The 21,670-nt window shown below is 38.9% G+C and overlaps 1 protein-coding gene across 2 annotated transcripts in view; it reads right to left on the bottom strand.

Moving 5' to 3' along the window:
- Positions 1-632: 632 nt before the first annotated feature.
- Positions 633-21,670, bottom strand: part of LOC146645619 (regulator of telomere elongation helicase 1-like) — a 47,185-nt gene continuing 26,147 nt past the window's right edge. For both annotated transcript variants that reach the window (XM_085394397.1, XM_085394396.1), the window contains 26 exons: positions 21,430-21,514; positions 21,211-21,276; positions 19,353-19,509; positions 19,052-19,090; positions 18,899-18,974; positions 17,247-17,344; positions 17,077-17,132; positions 16,814-16,885; positions 16,541-16,622; positions 16,240-16,372; positions 15,134-15,247; positions 12,054-12,094; positions 10,638-10,723; positions 8,769-8,846; positions 8,542-8,619; positions 7,052-7,198; positions 6,846-6,961; positions 6,561-6,684; positions 5,953-6,118; positions 5,497-5,654; positions 5,284-5,379; positions 4,695-4,905; positions 3,504-3,641; positions 1,826-2,014; positions 1,605-1,733; positions 633-1,210 (listed from right to left, as the gene is read on the bottom strand). In XM_085394397.1, coding sequence (XP_085250523.1) covers positions 1,140-1,210; positions 1,605-1,733; positions 1,826-2,014; positions 3,504-3,641; positions 4,695-4,905; positions 5,284-5,379; positions 5,497-5,654; positions 5,953-6,118; positions 6,561-6,684; positions 6,846-6,961; positions 7,052-7,198; positions 8,542-8,619; positions 8,769-8,846; positions 10,638-10,723; positions 12,054-12,094; positions 15,134-15,247; positions 16,240-16,372; positions 16,541-16,622; positions 16,814-16,885; positions 17,077-17,132; positions 17,247-17,344; positions 18,899-18,974; positions 19,052-19,090; positions 19,353-19,509; positions 21,211-21,276; positions 21,430-21,514 — 2,806 coding nt within the window. In that variant the 3' untranslated portion in view covers positions 633-1,139. The remainder of the gene's footprint in view (positions 1,211-1,604; positions 1,734-1,825; positions 2,015-3,503; positions 3,642-4,694; positions 4,906-5,283; positions 5,380-5,496; positions 5,655-5,952; positions 6,119-6,560; positions 6,685-6,845; positions 6,962-7,051; positions 7,199-8,541; positions 8,620-8,768; positions 8,847-10,637; positions 10,724-12,053; positions 12,095-15,133; positions 15,248-16,239; positions 16,373-16,540; positions 16,623-16,813; positions 16,886-17,076; positions 17,133-17,246; positions 17,345-18,898; positions 18,975-19,051; positions 19,091-19,352; positions 19,510-21,210; positions 21,277-21,429; positions 21,515-21,670) is intronic.

Genomic DNA, 21,670 nt, shown 5'->3' on the forward strand with positions numbered 1-21,670 from the left:
TATTGTGATGTTTCGCATGTTTCTTACAGTTTGAAGCAGATGCAACTATAAGAATCAGCACTGAGCCCTTACATTTCTATACAGTGTTCAAGTGATGACTGCAACCTACAGCCTTTAAAATCATGATTAATCCAACCTGCAGATATGGACAGTTAATGTCACGCTGCTCAAGTCTTGTAATTAAGCTGATTTTTAAAATTAATATATACTTGGACACACACACACACACACACACACACACACACACACACACACACACACACACACACACACACACACACACTTTATCCAATATGATTCTGGAATTTAAATATAAAATATTTTAAATGATTTCAACTTCAATCCACGTGTCAAAGATATGCAGCAGTGACAATAGTCCATTTGATGTTGCATTTTTACAATAATACAGTTTTAAGTGTACTGAGTTGTAACAGTGTTTTTCCTGATTCTTTTCCTAATAGAATGATTTGAAAAAAAATTCTTCCATTACTTGACATTTTCAGCTAATAACAAATATTTTTGGTAACATAGGAAATATTTACTTAACTTAGGAATGTAGAGTTCAGACAGGCAGCACAAATGATTTGTTATGTATGTTAGGCATGATTTGATCTGATTTATTCTTGTGAAACTGTGTGTGTGTGTGTGTGTGTGTGTGTGTGTGTGTGTGTGTGTGTGTGTGTGTGTGTGTGTGTGTGTGTGTGTGTGTGTTGGGGGCAGTCTCCGCTTTCTATAAATGTAATGCTAATACTAATTATTTTCATTGGTGTATGACTTGTTTACAAATCAATAAGCTACACTTTATTGCTTCGAGCATTGCTGGACGTACAAATGAAACTCAGGTCATGAGAATATTTCATCAATTCAATTATCTTACAAAATGAAAAAGATTTTATTTATCCATATCAGATTTACATTTCATCACATGGGAAAAAAGCTAATTTCTTTACAGTTACATTCAAAACATCAAACATCAAGAACAAGTTAAAAAAAGAAGATCCACTCAGCAGAGGAACAGACTTGTTCCTGGGATGGTCACTGAAGACAACAGACAGAAATTTAACTCACGTTAGTTTGAACTATGATACCCTGAACTCAATAAGGAATTCTGGACCATTCATTTAGTATTCACTTGCATTCTATCTTCTTTGGCTGCTTGAGAAATAACTGGAAATCTTGCTTTGGGACCTCAAAGGAGACAAAAGCAAAGCTGGAAAACAAAGAAAAAATGCAAAAGGAAAGTTTTATATGTCAGATGTCGTGTTCATTTTATTATTTCAAATCCTTTTCGTTACTTAAAAAAACATGACATCAAACACACAACAGGATGACACATGGAAAAAAGTTTCCAATTTCGTTGTACTGTTGTTCTATGTATGACTGTGCAATAACAATAAAGAGTTATCTGTATCTGTCATGTGTTAAGGCGCTGACAGAAACCAAAAAATAAAAAACTAAACGAGAACTGAATATTCAGTTTTGCGGGGTGGGTAAAGTTATATGCCCACAGTATATTGTGAAGTGGCACCATATAAATAAAACTGAATGAATGAGAATGATTAGTCACAAGGTAAAGCACACTTTTCTAGACCACAGGGATTTACCTTCAGGTTGTTCTTGCTGCTCCTCAATCATAACAGGAACATCAGGAGCAGAGACTGGCTGACCTATCAAGCCATCCAACATGTCTTTGTACTGCTTCTTGTGGTTAGGACGAATAAACATACCAAATCCTTAAGAAAAGGAACACAAGAAAGTCGTTTCAAACCACAAACATTTACAGGAAGATGGCAGAGAACATCTCATGATCTGGAAGAACACTTACTGACAAGAAGGCCGAAGTTCTCATCTCTCTCAGTGAATAAGTTCACTGCTGTGGTCACCAGTTTTTCATAGTTGTCTGTGTTTTTGTAGGTGTGAATAGCCTGAAAGAGCTGTGTCGATCTCTCTGCCCCAAGAGCTTTTTTCACATCAGTCAGAAAGGTAGTGTGGACTTCATTCTTTGATGTAGAACCTGATCAACATAGTTTTATGCTTAACCATCACTGACACACATTACATGACACAAGTTTTTTGTATGGGTATGTATTAAGTAAACATCATTACTGTTTGACAAAAATGCAGCATAATATGCAGAGAATAGGTGAAAACATCAGCTACAGGTAGACCGAGCAGTCAGCTGAAACTGCAAGACCAGGCTCACCAACCTGTGCACGGCCTGGATTGATTACAAGAAGGCCTATGACTCAATGCCCCACACCTGGATCCTGGAATGCCTAGAATTGTACAAGACCAACAGGACCCTAAGAGCCTTCATCAGAAACTCAATGGGAATGTGGCGTACAACACTAGAGGCCAACTTCAAGCCCATAGCACAAGTCACCATCAACCAAGGTGACTTGTTGATCTCCTCTACCAAGGAGATGCTCTGTCCCTGCTGCTGGTCTGCATAGGCCTGAACCCCCTTGTGAGATCATTGGCTACGGATACAGACTACAGAACGGAGCAGTTGTCAGCCACATCCTGTACATGGATGACATCAAGCTGTATGCCAAGAATGAACGAGACATCGATTCACTGATCCACACCACCAGGATATACAGCAATGACATCGGAATGTCGTTCGGACTGGAGAAGTGTAGTCGGATGGTAACAAAGAGAGTTAAGGTAGTCAGAACTGAACAACATTGCAGACACAGAGGACAGCTACAGGTACCTGGGGATCCCACAGGAAAATGGGAACCATGAAGAAGCTGCTAGGAAAGCTGCAACCACCAAGTACCTGCAGAGGGTCAGGTAAGTCCTGAGGAGTCAGCTGAACAGTAAGAACAAGATCCGGGCTATCAACACCTGATCAGGTAACTTGCTGGGATAATAAGCTGGCCAAAGGAGGAGATAGAAGCCACTGACATCAAGACCAGGAAGCTCCTGACTATGCATGGACAGTTTCACCCCAAGTCCAGCACCCTGAGGTGGTACGCTAAGCTAAGGAAAGAGGCCGGGGACTGTGAGTGTCAGCACCACAGTCCAGGATGAGACAAACAAAAGCCAGAACACTCCACGGTATGTACCACCAGCAGATAGAGGAGGTGGCTGACATCCAGAAATCCTACCAGTAGCTGGACAAAGCTGGACTGAAAGACAGCACAGAGGCACTAATCATGGCAGCACAGGAACAAGCTCTGAGTACAAGATCCATTAAGGCTGGGGTCTATCACACCAGGCAAGACCCCAGGTGCAGGCTGTGTAACGATGCCCCTGAGACAATCCAGCACATAACAGCAGGGTGTAAGATGCTAGCAGACAGGGCATACATGGAACGCCATAACCAAGTGGCCGGCATAGTGTACAGGAACATCTGTACCGAGTATGGCCTGGAATTCGTCTTTCATGTTTAAAATGGAATATTGTGTTATTCTTCCAAAATTCTTCCTTGACATTCTTTTCTAATCCATGTATCTCACACACATTTCCAAGAACAAAATGAAGAGCGTGTTTCATACCGTTCTGCAGCATTACAGTCTTCTTCTCATCCTTGGACAGAGTGTGATCAGGTTTGTATCCACAGCCCTTCCCTGTCAGCTCCTGGCAATTTTCATCAAACCTCTTTTTGTGATGTGGGCGAACAAACTGGTAGAAGCCTGTGACACAAGGCAGCAACAGCAGTCAACTACAACCCGTTTTGCATTAACACACTGTTAATGTGGTGCCCTGATACTGAAATCATGACTTTGACATTGATATTATTCCTGTGTAGATATCAAGACTAATAATGTTGACAGTTATGTTCAGTTTTTCAAAAGTAACGTTGGGTGAGGTGTTCTTACACTACTGTGAAAAAACAGGGCAAACTACAAAGAACGATTCTATTATTGTAGAGAAATCTCTGTAAGACACAAGGCTGAAAACTCATACTGACTGACTATGATCTGCACTGTATCTAAATATGGCAATGTTCATGGGCAATTTAGGCAATCATTGACTGCAAGAGATTTTCACCCAGTTATTAAAAACAATCTTTATTTAAAATTATGTTGGTTTGTCTAACTACTTTGAGCTTCTGAAAATGCATGTTATAATTCCTTAACAGTTAAAGCAATACTTAAACCCTTTGAATTAAAGCTTATCTCATCCTTACCATGTGAACAGAGACACAACTTTTACAATTTTGCACTGTGCTCGAGTGCAACAAAGCACAGTCATTTGTTGTATATCAAATGAAACAACCTGAACGTTGCAGTTTAGAAAATGTGATCTTCATAGAAACCCTGCTTGTCAATACATTCTGCACATATTCAAACTATCGTGCTGTGTACGTTTTAAAACATACTAATTATACATATTAAAATAATTTAAAACACTTTATTGAAAAGAGTGCAAAGACTTTAACGGATTTGTAAATAGTTGCACTAGTTAGACTCATTTTACAAAGAGCGTAAAATGTCTAATCATAAATTAAGAAAACGTGTTCTGTAGAGTTCAGACGTCTGCAAAGCAGGTATACTTTATAGGTGGCAGCGTACTGTCATTCTTCAGTGTTAACTATGTGTGGTGTTTATCGTTTTAATAGCAGTGTATTGCCGTACCTTCTAGTATCAGTACACAACATGCAGTGCTACCACATGCAACACTGAGGCTCAGATACGAGTCTGAATGTTCAGGTCGCTTTGTGTTTATTAGAGCAGAAGATTTACCATGGAGGAGACTCTGAGTATTAGTGTCTTCACTTAAAATTGCTGTCTCAGTCAGCAGGTGATCCAGGTTGTCGGTCTTTTTGTAGGTCTGCAGAGCCCGTATGATGCGGTCAAAGCTGACCTGACTCAGGGACTTCTTCATGTCCGCCAGGAATTTCTTAGCCCTGCTCGCCTTTCCTTCTTCAGACAAATCCTCAGAGACACTCGGCTTCTTCAATAACCATGGAGGAAAAGATAATCTCAGCAGCAGTGTAAATTCAAAATGATGTTAAACAATCTGGTTCAAAGTTCACTGCCCTCTGTTACACATCTCTGTACGTCTACAGGTATGTCATCTGGACCAACAGCTTTTCTAGTTTTCATCCTCTTCACATCATTCTTACTAATTGTCTGCACTTTCATCAGGTGTGTGCACCATAGGTTTATTAGATAAATATTTGCTTAAAAGTTCAAATTGAGTTAACAGCAGGCCACAGATAAACATAATTATCCCAACCCTTTAAACTTTAACGATTCATCCCCAACTTTCAACAGTCAGAAAAGACGTTTTCACCGAGTCCAGCTGTGTGTTGTTTAGAACACCACTTACCTGTTCTTGGACCAACTTGATTTTACGTTTTCCACCCCGCAACTCATCCTCCATCCTCTTATCGTATTGAAGAGACAGTGTGGACAAATGATTTGCCTTCAAAAGCAAAACAAGTGGAAAATGTGGTATTTAAACTTTTTTGTTTTATAGTGTAACACCCCACCTCACCCCACCCCCCACACACACACGATGTGAGTTAATAAAACGAGCTACCTTTTCCTCTCCCATGGTAAAATCACTGTCCTCTCCAGTGCCGTGGTTGCCTTGCTCCAAAGCATCCAGCAGGTTGGCTGGTCTCCTCTGACTGTCCTGCACCTCACTCTCATACTCAAGGCAGATCCTGGCCATTCCACTGGCTCCACTGTTCTCATCTGACCACAAAAACAAGGGTTAAAATTCATCAAGGACTCACTTTAGAGTAGCTGTAGCTGGAAATTTTAAAACTAGTGCTTCCAGCTGTAGGTTTAGGATTAACTGGCTCTTAGTTGAATTTCTACCATTTATTATTGAAGTCTGTGTTTCTACTGTAGTTTTTCTACATTTCAACTGCATAATGAATTCTAAAGACACTCCTGTGAAACCCTTTGCTAAACGTATCTAGTATAGCAAAAGAACACCTTCATCTTTAATAGCAAAACATCAAACCACATCCATCATCTGTGTACTCACCGAGTCTCCTCCTCTTCAGGCTGGGAAGGCAGGTGTCCAGCACTTTGGCCTTCTGGGTGTGAGACGTTTGTGAGGAGGAGCAAGAGGTGAAACTGGAGGACTGAGTGTCTGATGAACACACAGCCGCACAGCTGTCTGCTGGAGCCTTCTTCTCAACCACAGGCCTCTTAAATGTATAATGCACAAACTGTGAGTATAAGCTGACAACCTGAACTGTAACCAAGTGTCTACACACCTTTACTGCACATGCAATGAATGAAAACCAGATAAACGATATGTTAGTAGACATTTATTATGAAAGTAATAAGGTTGACATGGTGTTAAAAAAACTCTTATCTTCACCTTTATTCCACAGAAACTCACAGAAAACACTTGACATCAAATTATATTTCAGCACGATGAACAGTGTCATAGCCATTAATGGAAACACTCCAGGTAATTATTCACTTTTTGTGTTTTAAATCAAAAAGTTTTCCATTTTTTCAGTGCTTAAAATAAAAAAACCTTCCCTCCAGATCAGAATCAGTACTATGAGCTGGTTCTTTAACAAAACTGAATAATGCAAGAATTTGCTGCATTGTATAAACCATGCAGGTGCGACAACTCACCATTTTTTGTGCAATCCTGAAGAACTGCGAGACATCACGGACCACGTTGCCAAAGCTGTCACAGAGGCGCACATACGACCTCACCCACGATGGAAGCTGAGCCCGGGCATCGGCACTTTTAAATCTGTGGGGAAAGTTTTCCTTTAGTTTAACAATCATTTTTTTATCATCAATAAATAATAAATAAGGTGACCGAAGCACTTAATTGAAGCTTGTGTGCTGCTGTGTGGTATAGTGGAGGATGTTCCCTCTGATGTGATGTTACTGAAGTAAACCAGCTCTGACCTCTGATCACACAAGAAGATCGCTCCATAGTCTTCCTTGTGACGAATCACTCTACCGATGGCCTGATTCACAGCTCTGAAAGCCTGCTGTTTGTACCAGTCTTGCCCTGATAAGTACTGTTTACACGCACAAAGACAGAGAGATCCAACTACCGTAATACGACAGAGCAACTTTTTAGTGTACATCAATAGTTAATTTTCTTTCACCTTGAGCCCTGGAGCTTTCTTTCGATTCATCTCATCCAAAAATTGCATTTTCAGGATGACTCGAGGGTCGTTCTTTGGAGGGAAAGGAAGGCCAGTGATGATAACACCCCGACCATAGGTGTCTGCAAAATCCAGACCCTCGCTCGCCTAGCACAAGAAGATATCATTACAGAACGGCTATTTGTGTAACCCTACACTAACATGAAAGAAAATCTGTCTATGCATCTTCTTAAATGTTTATCCAATTAGTCCCAGCATCACAGAACAGGAGGTAGCGTGCACCCTGGAAAAGCAATAAAACTGCTAACAAAGAGAGACAACCATTCACACTCACGAGCCATCATTACAAAAACATTGTGTAGTTATGCAGTGTGTCAACAAAAGAAAAAAAAAAGATGTCACATCTTTGGCACCCTTGTCCTCTCGTGTCAACATGTCCTTTGAATATCATATACAGGTGTGGTCAGAGGTTTACTTGGTATAAAAGTCATGATTATTTGGGGCTTTTAATGATTTCTTCCAACTGCTTTATTCAGGGTGGAATGATGTTACAGCACTCATCTCTTATGACTTTCACAAAATTGAGTGCACAACTTTAAATTAATTGAGATTTTCTCTTATTCGCACTGGGTCAAAAGCATAAACTCAAATATTAACATACATCTGCTAAAATCTTTCATAAAGTCTTTTAACTTGATGAGGTCAAGGCCTATAAACTCATTAGTGATCATGATCCATTACAACTACAAGATTTGTCTGGATTGACCAATACTCAGAACAATATGAAAATCCAAGGAACTCAGTAATGAGCTAATAATGAGAACTGTAGATTTATGCCAATTGGAACATTTCTGAACTGCAAATTCCAAGATCATCAGTTCAAACTATTTAAGTAAATACAAGTTACTCAGATGTCTCACCACTTTATCAAGCTCTGGAAGGAGACTCAAACGGTCAGCCTCAGATTGAGAAAATAGGATATTCAACACCAACAGAATTTGCAGCTGCCCACACAGAGAAGGCAAATGATTTCTCGAGAAAAGTTTTTTGGACAAACAAGACAACGACTGTGTTGTTGTTGACAATGAGCAGGTAGTCTAAGGAGTTTGGAAAGAAAAGTGTCTGGACTTCTTTAAGTTGCTTGAAGACGTTTCACCTCTCAGCTGAGAAGCTTCTTCAGTTCTAGGGTCAAATGCTTTTCTTTCCAAGCTCCTTAGACTATGATAACCTGGATGACTTCACAGACCTTCACAGACAATGAAAACTGGACTGGACGAGTAAAAGTGAGGCCTTCAAACCTAAGAACACCGCGCCGACTATCAAGTATACAGAGGGATGATTTGCCTGTTGTACATTCATGCTCACGATGAGTGTACGTAAACTTCTGACTACAACTGCATACTCACTGTATACAGCTGAAGTTTTGAGGTGAAACATGATAACAGAAAACATTTTAGGACTTTTACAGACTTCATGGACAGCCTCCTCACCTTCCCTCGACACACAGCAAAGAAGGATCCTCCTTTGGATGCTGGATCATTGACTTTGCCGTAATAACCATCAATAACCTGGGAATAGACAGAGGCTAAAGTTTAATCAGATCTTTACTTCTTTTTTTTTTTTTTACTATAAGCAACTTAGGAAATATTTTTAGATGTGAAAATGTGAATAGAGGGGTTTACAGCCAAGTGATTAGGTACCTAAAAAAAACACTCACGTCATTAAAGGTGCCCTTCCCTTTAGGTTCAACAAACATAGGCTTTATGTTCTCAATGCGGTTTGCATGTCCGTTAGCCTGGTGATGACACACATGCAGGAAATGATTTACAGCAGCATCTTAGATTGTTATAAATGATCCATTTGACTGCGGAGTAACATAAACGTAACATAAATAAATTGGTTCATACAGGTTACAAGGCTTTTGACTTAATGATTAACTCTTTTGATATCTTTACATTCTATTTTTTAATATGCATTTCTTATGTATTTCTTGCACACTTCAGAAAGCAATTCTTAGCTTCTAATTAGTATAAGAAGAAGTATTTATGTAATTGAAATAATGATGAGAAAATAAAAAAATGTTAAAGCGATTTGGAAGTTTAAACTATGCTTAAATTCATGATGAAGTAAGGTCACAGAGAGAAACAGACAGGGAGGATGGTAAGGTGTAGTGATTAAATGCCAACAACAGTGACTGGATGCCACAATGGGTGTGAGCCCAGACATCCCCTCAGAAGATGTGACATCCAGGAAGAGAGGTGGGAGAAAGGATAACCAAGTATAATACTGTAGTGCAGAACAAATAAAGGGTTTTCCATCTGTCATCTAGAAGATGAGCAGTTAAAATAAAATAAAGTAAAATAAAAAAATTGGATCTCATAGTTCACAGTTGAAAGTTCCAGCAGAGACGCCAGAGGGATCAACTGCTGCCCAAACTATGGACTTACAATTTGGCTTAACATTCTTTGGTTCTTTCTCTCCTCAAACCCTCTCCTCTCAAAGATCAGAAGAGAATCAGCATTAGCTCCGAGTAGGTTAACTGAAAAAGTATAGTTCAAGTGATTTGATTATTCGGTTTTATGGTCGCGGAATTTGATCTCTGCTTTTTGCAGATGATGTGGTTCAGTTGGCTTCACCGGGTGATCGCCTCCAGCTTGCACTGGAATGGTTCGACTGAGAAGCGCTGGGAATGAGAATCAGCACCTCATTCCCAGCGCTTCTCACTCCCCAGGAGGAGGAGGAGTTTAAGTGTCTCTGGGTCTTGCTCACGAGTGATGGGAGAAGGGAGCGGGAGATCGACAGACGATTGGTGCTGCGGCTGCAGTGATGCGGACGCTGTACAGGTCCGTCGTGGTGAAGAGAGAGCTGAGTGTAAAAGCGAAGCTCTCAATTTACTGGTGGTCCCTACCCTCACCTACGGTGACAAGCTGTGGGTACTGACTGAAAGAACGAGATCGTGGAAATTGGCTTCCTCCGAAGGGTGGCTGGCCTCTCCCTTAGAGATAGGGTGAAGAGTTCAGCCATCCAGGAGGGGCTCAGAGTAGAGCCACTGCTCCTCCACATCGAAAGGAGCCAGCTGAGATGGTTTGCGCATCTTACAAGGATGCCTCCTGAGTGAGGTGTTCTGCACTGCAAGGCTACTCAGCCCTGGTTTTTCGGGTAGGCAGAGTAGACATCGGGAGGCTAAGAGGCAGTTGGAACTGGACGAGTCCCCTCATCAATTGGCTCCATCTAAGCTCTCTGCAATTTTTAATACTCGTAGGCTCAGAGACTGGACTATTTAAACAGAGAGACCTGATCCAGACTTCCTGTACTGGGGTCCTGGTTCCACAGGATGTGTGACACAATTGTCACACATCCCATTACCTCTTATTGGCTGCTGACAAGTCAACCAGTAGCAGAAGCATTGGCATAGTCGTCTCCATATTAAATTTCCAGTAAATTGATTTCTAATTTGCTAGAAAATACAAAATATAGTTCATGGGAAAAAAACCCCCATCAACATAAAAGTCACTAGAAAAGCTAAAAACGCCGCGCCCAAACTATTATTTCTTTCCTCAGGTGACTCTGCTGACTTTCCACTTACTTTCCAGAATTCCAATGTTTTTTCCATTAAAGGGAAGGAAGGGAAAAATACTAAGAGTCCGTGAGGAACCACACGGCTCAGGTTAGCTGAGGAGAGAACACAAGTTACAAATATATGTGAGTATAACTTACAAATATATATCACAATCAAAACAAAAGATTTCACACTCCATATACAATCCAACATGGTAGCACTTCCTATGATAGCTCAGCAGTAATGTGGTAATAACGAGACATTAAAAGCCAAAAATGTAATAATATGGAAATAGCAAATTACTACAACTTAATCACCGGAATAATATCTAAGCAGTTTTTATTTTTTACCTCGTATCAACATTGGTTATAGGCGAGTTGTGGTAACGGGCCAAAATTGGGTGTAATAACATAGAAAAACGTATGCCTATGAGGCAAAACCAATTAGTTACAGTAATATACTGGCAATATGATATATATCATATATGACATATACCTGCTAATAATAATCTTCCTATATCTGTGCATCTGAATATGTATATACTGGCCCCTCACATTAACCTTATAATAACAAAGCAATAGTAACTAATGGTTAAAAAGTAGGATACTCTGTATTATAATGCTGGATTTTAATCCTGCCTTGTGTTAACAACCTTACTCTTTGTTTAAAGGTAACAATGTAAATATTATTTAATGTGTCGTATTAGTACACCATTAAACAATCTGCACAATCTGTGTGTATACTTCCTATAATTAAAAAACAGAACAGAAGAAAAACATGTCTGTGTGTTAAATATAAATGTTATAATCATGTTATGGTTATTTTTTATTACATCACTGGCAAATAAATTTATGGACAGTCCTAAAACATTAATCCTGTTCATACAGATGTATTGTTGTCAGCAGTAGAGACATTTCGTCACTCTACCAGGTGACTGTCTCAGCTCAGGTTTCCCCAACCTTATAAACAGTACATTTGCATAATGACTGAAACCAGCAGCACTGAGGAACAATGAGCGGTCATGATTGTCTTGACCACTGATCAACAACCAACGACCAAATTAACACGAGCACCATCATTAAAATAGTGATAAAAACAATCGCACACTTGTCTTCAATACTTTTGGCAATATAGTGTAGAAATAGTAATATGTTATATGTCACAGCATCAGCCAGTATTAGTAGTATTATTAAGTCTAATCAATATATTGCTATTCTTATCAGTCATTAGTTTTGCTTCATAGGCACAGGTACAAGAGTACCTTCTGTTTCTACCTTATGACCCAGTTATTGCCAAGCTGTAGTAAAAAGTGCTACTCTTAAACACAATATCAAAAAGGTAATAAGCAATATGACATCACCATGAACAACAGAGCTAAAAGTTAACAATGTTGGTGATGTTAGCACAATCAAACGATTTCCATGCTGTATACTGTGATCTTACCAATGGTGTTGCCTAAAGACGCCATGTTTTCAGGAACAAACCTGCCACACAAATTTACAGTTTGAGTTTAGCACTCAAGTAACAACTTCAAAGTCAGAACCAGTAAAATATATATGAGGTAACATATAAAAAAGGAGCTCTTCCTTCCCACTCTCACCAACTGCTACTGCTAAGGGATTGTCTGTGTCATACAAATAAGGCAGATCAGGCAGCAGGACACCGGCCCTCGAGGCCTGGAGTTCCCCAGCCCTGTTTTAGAGCATCATTGTTTACTGAGCCACAACAGCTCTTATCTCCTAGTGACACATCCTCCATGAATTGAAAAGTGTATGGGTGCCTCTGAGGGACATCTCTCTAACACATTACACCCCCTGTTTTAGCCCTCTAAAGCCTAGCCTGTCGCTGATATCAGACAGGTTTTTCAACATCTGTAACTCCCATCTGTTCAATTGAAAGACTTCGTGGTTCCTGAAAGCAGCGATACAGTGATATTTGGGTCATAACGTTAAACCCAGGCACAGTGCTGCAGCAGTCCCAAAAGACTGGTTGGTTGAGAGAAGAGAGAGGGAGTGAGTGTGATGAAGCTCTACAGAAAACTGACATTTTATTGGGCATCTGGGTTCTTTTTTTTACCGTTTTGCTGTTTGTTGTTTTCTGTGTTGTTTGCTGAGATTTAGATGTGGTGCCCTGCCTGGGATTACCATAATGACCCTAATATAACTGAAAAAGGTGATACTTTCAGAAACTGCTGGAATTTTTTGATTGCCCCATTGTTTTAAGAGTTATGGTAATTTGATCTAAAAGTCTGACCTAAACCCTACAGGAGCGCTCCCACTGGTTTTAAGGGGTTAACAAATCAGGGTTTTTTTTATTTAAAACAAACAAACAAACAAACAAACAAACAAACAAACAAACAAACAAACAAAAACTGTCTAACGTCTTACAAATGAATCAGCACTATATTGAAAGGTTTTTCATAATAAGATAACAGTTTCCAGTTACAAAATTTCGATTTAACCAAGAGTTACTTAAACTCTTATCAACCAAACACGTTCTATGGAACAGGAAATAAGGTTGGATTTTTTTCCTAGGATTTTTCATACATCTCCCTGACCCGGTTCACTATAAGTGTTATGTATCTCTTTATTATGTATCCTGCTGCGACACTGATCTTTCCTTCTTGTGAATGTGGATCTAATAGCTCAATGCCACTGACAGCCTTTATTGTCGTTGTAGGACTCATCTTCCTGCAAGGACAACCTGTTGTCCAACCACAGACAGCAAGCTTGTTTCTGTTTTTCCTCAATTCCCATTTCTCTTGTACTCCCTTCATTTTTTGTGTGTATCCTGAAATATCTTAGCTACTCATGCGTTTCCAGAATGCTTGCTAGCTTCCAGGTATCCCTCTTGTATATCCTAACCATAAATCTGGTAGTTGGGTTTTTTTATTATTATTATTATTATTATTATTATTATTATTATTATTATTATTATTATTATTATTATTATTATTATTATAGTAGTGTTTCCTTGCTAGCATTCTAGAATTACAACAAAAGGATCTCCTTTGTCCTGGTGTGACTGCCTTAGCAGCTTCTTTTTTTGTTTGCATTGTCACCTTGTCCATTGGACTGGTTGTGACCAAGGCTTGAACTTACAAACACTTTGATTCCCTCAAAAGCTTTAAACTCATCACTGGTGTTCTGATATACTGAACACTGTAGTGTTCTGTCAGGACAAGAAAGCCAAAGTGGTGCTTTCTTCATCAAATCTAAAAATAAACATAAATTAAAACGTACCAAAGTATGTGAAAAATTAATAATGTTAATAATGTTAATAATGCCTTTAATACATTAGTAAGGAAAGCTGTAACTATGATGGAGAAAAGAGACAGCAGTTCTGACCATGTCTGGTTTAATGTAAAAGGCAAGTTGAACAGGTGAAGGCTCAGCAGCACTTTCAGATTTGCATCTATGAGAATGTCTGAATAAGTAATAAGTTTAACCTGCTGTTCTGTTTTCTTGCTAATTTTTATTTTGATCATGTATATGTATATACAAAAGTTCATTTAGCAAAGATTCAGTTAGATATCAAAAAGAAGTTGAAGAAATGCAAACTTATTTAATCCCACCACTTAATTAAGGTGAAACCAGTGAACAGTAGAAGTAATGTCCAGTCTAATACCTGCGTTGCCTTGTTTAGTATTGCAATACTTATTGATACTTTGGAATGAATATATCTTATGTGAGCTCTCCAGTTAAGTCTTTGATCTATTATTACCCCAAGAAATCCATTTTCATTGACTCTTTCAATATCAACAGCATTTATTTGAAGCTTAACATTTGTAGTTAAACTGCTATTTCCAAATAACATATTTTTAGTTTTATTCAAATTTAATGACAATTTGTTTTTATCAAGCCAAAGCTTCGATTTAATTATTTCATTAGTTATCTCATTGAATAAATGCTGCAGTTGCAAGTTAGTCTGGATCCATGTACTTAAATGGTCTCAGTTCCAATTGATCATATTCTGCAATTGTCTGACTGATGCAACTGTTTTTTTTTTTTTCCAGATGTAGCCGAGTTGTTTATTTCAGTGTGTTTCAGTGAGTGTGTTTTCATTTTTGGTAATATAGTAGAAACAAAGTAGATAATCTGGAATCTCATGTCTTGTGAACACTGATTTTATTGCTACTATGACTCTTCCACTTTATGTGCTTAGCTTAATAATCTCTGAATAGCTCTATATAAGAATCAGCTTATTTACAGTTTACCTCTAATGCACAACAGTTTGATTGTTGGAGTGTTCATTATAATATCAAGTGCCTTAAGAAGACAGTTTTCCTGAACTAGTGTTATATAAAAGTGAGTTGAAGTCTTCCACACACACAGCAGGATTTTACTTGACTTTCTAATAAATCAAAAGATGAGAAAAAATATGGTTTGACAACTTTTCCCCAGAGGTCAGAGACTACCATGAGCTAAATGAGTTTTGCCATGCACCTTCATTTGTATTTAGGCACATGGCAAAACTTGACCGACCTGTTAGAAAGTAATCATACGCTAAAAAAGAATACCGACCTCCGATCAAACGCTGAACTTAGGTGCGCTCCATCAGGCCCTTGTGCAATGATGCTCACAAAGATCTGGTCCCGCTCAATCACATGGTTGTTCTCCAGACGTACTGGGAATTCTCTGTAACAGCAGGAGCAGAAACTCACTGGCATATAGAGATGTATTACAGTAAACATATTTGGCCCAGATACATGCATAACACTGTTTCATTAGGGGCTGCACTGACAATCAAGTGAATACACTAAAGTTACGAGTTATTAAATCCACCTACGGTGTCAATTTAAAAGTCATACACCAGCCGCTTCATGATTTATCACATTCACAAACCTGTGTGTCCACACCACCCACCTGCCAGGTTGGGGGACAATCACACCCTTAAGGGGTAAAAACTGCCTGAAACCTCTGAACAGTTAATGCAATCGTTTGGACCAGGGCTGCCCAATCCCAGTCCTCAAGAGCTACTATCCTGCAGCTTTTAGATGCATCCCTACTCCAACACAGCTGAATCAAATGGTTTGATTACCTCTTCAGCATGCCATCATGTTTGGCAAAGGCCTGATAACAAGCCATTCATTTGATTCGGGTGTGTGGGAACAAGGATGCATCTAAAAGCTGCAGGACGGTAGCTCTCCAGGACCGGGATTGGGCACCCCTGGTTTGGACAGTCTGACTGTTTAATTTAAAATCCAGGTGTGGTTACAACATTTTCAAAACACATTAACTTTCCAAAAACCTATATGTTACATGTTTTAGATGTAATTCATCAGCAGGTGCTATGCTGCCTTTGGATGCTAACAAGTAAACACAGGTCTGTCTAATGTCAGAGTCATTCTTAATTATTGACAGATAAATGCAACATAATGTATCAGCATTCCTGGTTTATCCATGTTAAAGACCACTTTTTATGCTGATACTTCTGGCTTTAAAACGAATCATTAACTTTCATGGTGAGTTACAAAAATCACCAAAGATTTACATTTTAAGAACAGTTCACTCTGGACAGTGTTCAGCCTAAACAGGTATAAAGGCCATTGTGTTTTTGTTTTATTTTAATGAGCTGCTACTCAGGTGGGAAAAATTTAACTGTGCAGTCAGAGTGACAGCTAACTTACATTCTCATCTCAGATGTGAAAGACGACAGGGGAGAGAGGGTACCACTGGTCAGAATGATGCAGCGAACGCCTTGATTCACCAGATCTTGCATACTGAAGCCCGGAGAGAAGCACCAGTAACTCAGAATATTGCCTGCAATATGCAGAGAAACAAATCACATTTACTTACAGTACAAATAGTTCATACACTCATAACAGGGTTCACATTCTGACCTAAATGTAAAAAGAAAATATCATGATATTACATTCAGTTCATGTGACTCCATGTAACCCACCAACGCATCACGCTGTGCATCGTTACCTTGTTTTTTTGATGAAGATGAAGCCCACACGTCAACACTCTGTTTCTTTTTGTGAACGCTGGTGTCCCGATGGATGTGAACCTGAGCCAAACACATGACACAAGCTCATCATTAGTCATTTCATTTCAAGAAAAAAAAAAAAAAAGAAGAAAAAAAGAAATTAAACATTTAAGATGCCGAAACAATGGTTACAGTTTCAGTTACTTCTCCATCAAGTGTGGCAAAGATATGTTAGCTGGTTCCAATATGAACACAACTGTACAAAAACACACCTTAAAATGAGCCGTGTTGGTCTCCATCTGGTGCTGTCTGTCCTTTTCTGACGGTTCACCACAAAATACCAGCTGAAAACACCAGAACAGAGGGGATCGCTCAAACACGCCACGAGGTGATTAAATAATTACTCTTTATGCAATAAATAGTAATAAAGTCTATCATTTTGTTGAATGATCTCAATCACACAAATATTATGGGACCAATCCAAAAACCCAAACAAAGAAGCAGTTTGACAGCTTAATATCCATACAAAGTGTACCTGTATGATATCAGACAGCTTCTGGAGTCCACTTGTATTGAGGAATATTCCGGGCTCTGGTGAGAAACATGCATCAAACAGGTCACTTGTTACTTAGTAGCACTAAGATGATCTGTATAATACACCCAGCAAATGTTACAGATGATAAATGAAGTGATAATGTGTCCTACGTCCTGCCAGGTATCCACTGATCTGCTCCAGAGCTTCATAGACTGCCGTCTTGTTGCTGTAGGTCAGATGAGCTCTTTCTAACACCTCATAGATGAAACTAAGACACAACAGAGAGACATGCAGTGCAGGTTTATTATAACAGTTAACATTCAGAATCATTCTCTGACCACCTAAGGAAGAACCCCACTAGGGTTTATGTCACGGTAGTCTAAGGACTATCCACACAGTCTCTGACCACTTTCTTCTTCTTGTTTTATTTTAAATACATGACTCCAACCACAGATTTGTCACAGTGTCACCACACTACCCTAAAATACTTTGGGAACATTTGTGTCAGTTTCCTGCAATAAAGTATGACAATATAAGTAAAACTGATCTCAGACTCAGAGCTTGTTGTTGTTCTGCTGTGTGTCCATTTTAACAGCGGTTAAATTGACTAAGGTACATTTTTAAAAAAATGTTTTTTGTATGCAGTTAACACTGATCCACACAAAACATTATAGACAATTATTTCAAATATGGATGTAAAAGAAAAGCATTTTTCATGCTGCTAAAAATCAAATGTGATATCTCAGTTTTTCCTTCTGCACAACAATGTTGTACATTGTGTATATAACATGTAGGATGTCACCAATGTTCAATTTGTCTTAATCACTCCATAAATTCCACTTATAATCCAATAGATATGATCATTATATATAAGAACCAATGTATCTATAATAATAGTTATAATCAGGTGTTTTTCTTGAGGCCACATTGTTTTAGCCTTTTTTTAAAAGACTAATTTTGGCATTTTTCTTTTGTTTGATACATGCAGTACATAGGAGGCGGAGCCGAGTGAGGCAGGGGTCAAAGCGTGAACTCGTACGTGTCACTTATGATTTCTGATTGAGTTTGCATATAACCTTTGGGTTAGAGAGGAAATGCACGTGCTAAATGTCAGGAAGTTCTCAGGGCATTCCCATGAATGAAAATTGGATGTAGACAGCCTTTAAACATAACAGACATCATACGAAGCACAAACGCACAAATCTATGCATAAAACACACACGAGCGATACGACACACCAACCTGTGACGTGTGTTTTTTTACCTGAACCATACTCTATGGAACAGAACCGACTCAGACGTGTGTGGAAATAAATGTCGACAGTCTGTTTTGGAAAAATGACGAATTGACGCCTTTAAAATAAAATTTACTCTCATCCTGGTCAGATGTCATCACTTAAAGTCTTGTTTCTTGCCCTCATCCTACTGATGTTTTACACTGACTGCACTTCAAGTCTGGCTTTGTTGCCTTAGAAGCTTTCTCTCTTACATTGTCTGCTTTTTCCACATGACCTTAACGGCATTCAGGGAACCAACAAAATAAACATGAACAGATACATGTTCTTATCTGTTCTGTAAGGATGTGTGTATCTTAGTGAAGCTAAAACGCAAACATTTTAATGCCATCATATTTCAAACCTGCATTGTTGAAGGTGGAAAAGCTTTGACAATATTTATTATTTTCTTGGACAAGCTCTCATCAAGTGTGCTTTGAGATTTATTTATTCATTTTCATATGTTTGGAACAACTGTATAATCAGTTTATTAATGGGCAACCCATACGCTCTTATTTTGAAAGCCTGCTCAGCACTGCTGTCACCTACATTCCAGGTTTAGTAATGCCTTTATCACTTGGAACATCATAGGAATCAATGGCAGCTTCCAGATCCAGTAGTATCTCTGTTAAAGCAAAAAACAAGTTTAGAAAAAGACCTCCAATCACCAACCAACAGGACGACCGACTCCACAATACTTACGTTTGATTTTAGCGATGGTGGACAAATCTAACTTTAAACCTGAAACAAAACAAAAGACAAAATATCAAAAGACCTGCAGCTGACAACCTTTTACTTGCTTTACTAAAGAATAAACTAAAATTACTAGTAATAATGAAACTAAGGCCAAGGCAAAACTAAGGCTAGTAAAGTAGAAGTAAATCCAAACTTTTAAAGTATACAAGTAGCCCAAAGTACCATGACATTCATAAACAACTATACACTCTAAGTATTAGATGGAAAACTCTGTTAGGAACATGTGTATAAGCGAAGGTTTTCTTACCAGAGCTGAGGGATTCCACGTTGACGTCTTCACTCACAGAGTCTTTGTGGCTGATTTCTTTAGCCTGCTCCACAAGCAGCCTGTCCACAGCATTGATGGCCGAGGCTACATCATAGGGAGTCAGATCAAACGAGGTTGATTCTTCACATGTCTTCTCCTGCAAACAAAAAAGACATCAGATCAGGTGGGATAGTATCAACAAAAGTAATTATCAGCATAATTCAAATAACAAATATTCATTTTAAACATTATTATAAGTCTGTGCAACCAATGTTTTTGTAAATAGTAACTTTATTTATATAGAACCTCTAAACCCGGTGAATGAAATGAAAATGGTGTGTAGTTACTACATGTCAAAGAATGATAGTACAGGTAATGTAAATGTAGAGTTTGTCTGAGAATGTTGTGTCCACAAAAACATAGATTTTAGTGGAGCAAACTGGCATTAGACCATCACAACCAACGAGTCCTTTGTCTCAAGTTACATTTGTTGCATTAAGCTGAATGAGATTTTGTCAGGAAAAGTGGCCATCGTGTAATAAATAGATGAAAATAACAGGATGAGCATGTTCCAGAACAGTGTTCACATTAATAATCATAACAAATTAGCTTTAATCAAGAATGACATATGCTTAGATTGTTGCTTTGCAAAAATCCCAAATATGTTGTTTAGCTCTCTACCACTGAAATGATTGACCAAAAAAATATTATAACATTGGCAGGCACCAGTGCTACACCTCAGCATCAGGGTAAGTAGGATTTTCAGAAAGCGTGACCTCTGACCTTGACCCTGAGTTCATGGTCACATATTTATCACATTCTTCAATGATGAATCATGCCTTAAATATGCAGCACCTTGCATTGTGCATTAACTGTAAATTTAAATGTAATAAGAAAATGTCTCGAGCTTCACATGTGTCGAAACAGATTAGCCAATTACTAGAGTTTGCTGCTCAGAGGATGTGTCACCAAGTTGGGAAAAACAACTAGAGACATAGACAGGTGTGGTGGTGTACCGGGGCCTCGGTTTAGGACTACGCTTCCTGCTGACTGTCACCCAGCTGTCCCGTTTTCCCGGCTGCTTGGGACAATATGCTGGGTGAAAGCTAACGGTGGCTATGCTAGCTTTGGCTGCACCTGCTACATGGGCCTGGCTAGATACAGGTGAACCCGGGACTCCAGAGCTGTAAACAGGCTACATTTATTACAAGTATCGTTATTACTAAAGAGGGCCGAGGAGTAACTAAAGCTCTGACATACTGAGCAGGAATGTGGAGGAGGGACAGGTGAAGAGGCCGTGCTGCTAGAGAGTCGGCTACAATCGAAGTGAGCAAATTCCTAAAGATACAGTGAATGAATACTGTGAGTATAATTAGTGGGTGAATCAAAAGAGAGTGTGCTTTGGTGACAGAATGTGAAGATTACACTGTGAAATCTCCAAGTTATATACATGGCATGATGATACAGGAGAATATATGCTTTGACAGGTTTTTCAGGTCATAGAAGAAAATACTTGTTCATTTGCAAAATACTCGAGATCTACTGCGATCTATAAATTATAATGCACAGTAATGACATGGGATGTAGTAAAAATCATACATTTTCTGAAGATATTAGTTCAATATCTGGTTTTCAAAGGAAACATTGGTTTTAATATGTCCTCATGGTTTGAGTAGACCAGCCCCTCTGATTTCAAATTAGGCCCGATGTGGCCTGCAAGTTAACATGAATTTGAAACCCTCTAGTGTAGACCATCCCCGTTTAGTAGTGGGTCACTTGTGGTCTTTGAAGCTTTTATATACAACAATGCCAATTTTTAGTGAATACATTTAACAGGGGAAACCAGATATAACCTTACCACATTGTGAGCTTCGTCAAAGATAACCACCGCTCCATTCAGGTCGATATTGTGTGCCTTGCGGCTCTGTGGAATGAGAGAGGGAGGGAGAGGCAGTTGAATATTAGCATTCATAGAGATTAGAAATGACAGTGCCAATCACAACACTAAAGTCTCTGTTGATGCTCATTTATGGTCACATATGTCAGCCTCAGATGTAATGTGTATGACAGAGCTTACCTTTGGATCTAGCAAGTAGTTGTATGGCATAAAAATGACATCTGCTTGTTGTTTCAGTGAACGGGAGAGGTAGTAAGGACAGACTCTGTGGAAAAATTTGCAAATGCGAAATCAAATACGTGAACTTTACAGAAAAACTGACTCATTCTGATAGCTGTTTAAAGAGATAACATAGTACAAAAGGTATAGTTTCCATCCACTAGCCTGTGACCACGTAGCCCAGCAGTTACTGAGTTTCAGT

The sequence above is a fragment of the Rhamphochromis longiceps genome, linkage group LG20 (assembly GCF_057381845.1).
Source record: "Rhamphochromis longiceps isolate RC_006_pf linkage group LG20, R_longiceps_female_GT1.1, whole genome shotgun sequence".
NCBI lineage: Eukaryota > Metazoa > Chordata > Actinopteri > Cichliformes > Cichlidae > Rhamphochromis > Rhamphochromis longiceps.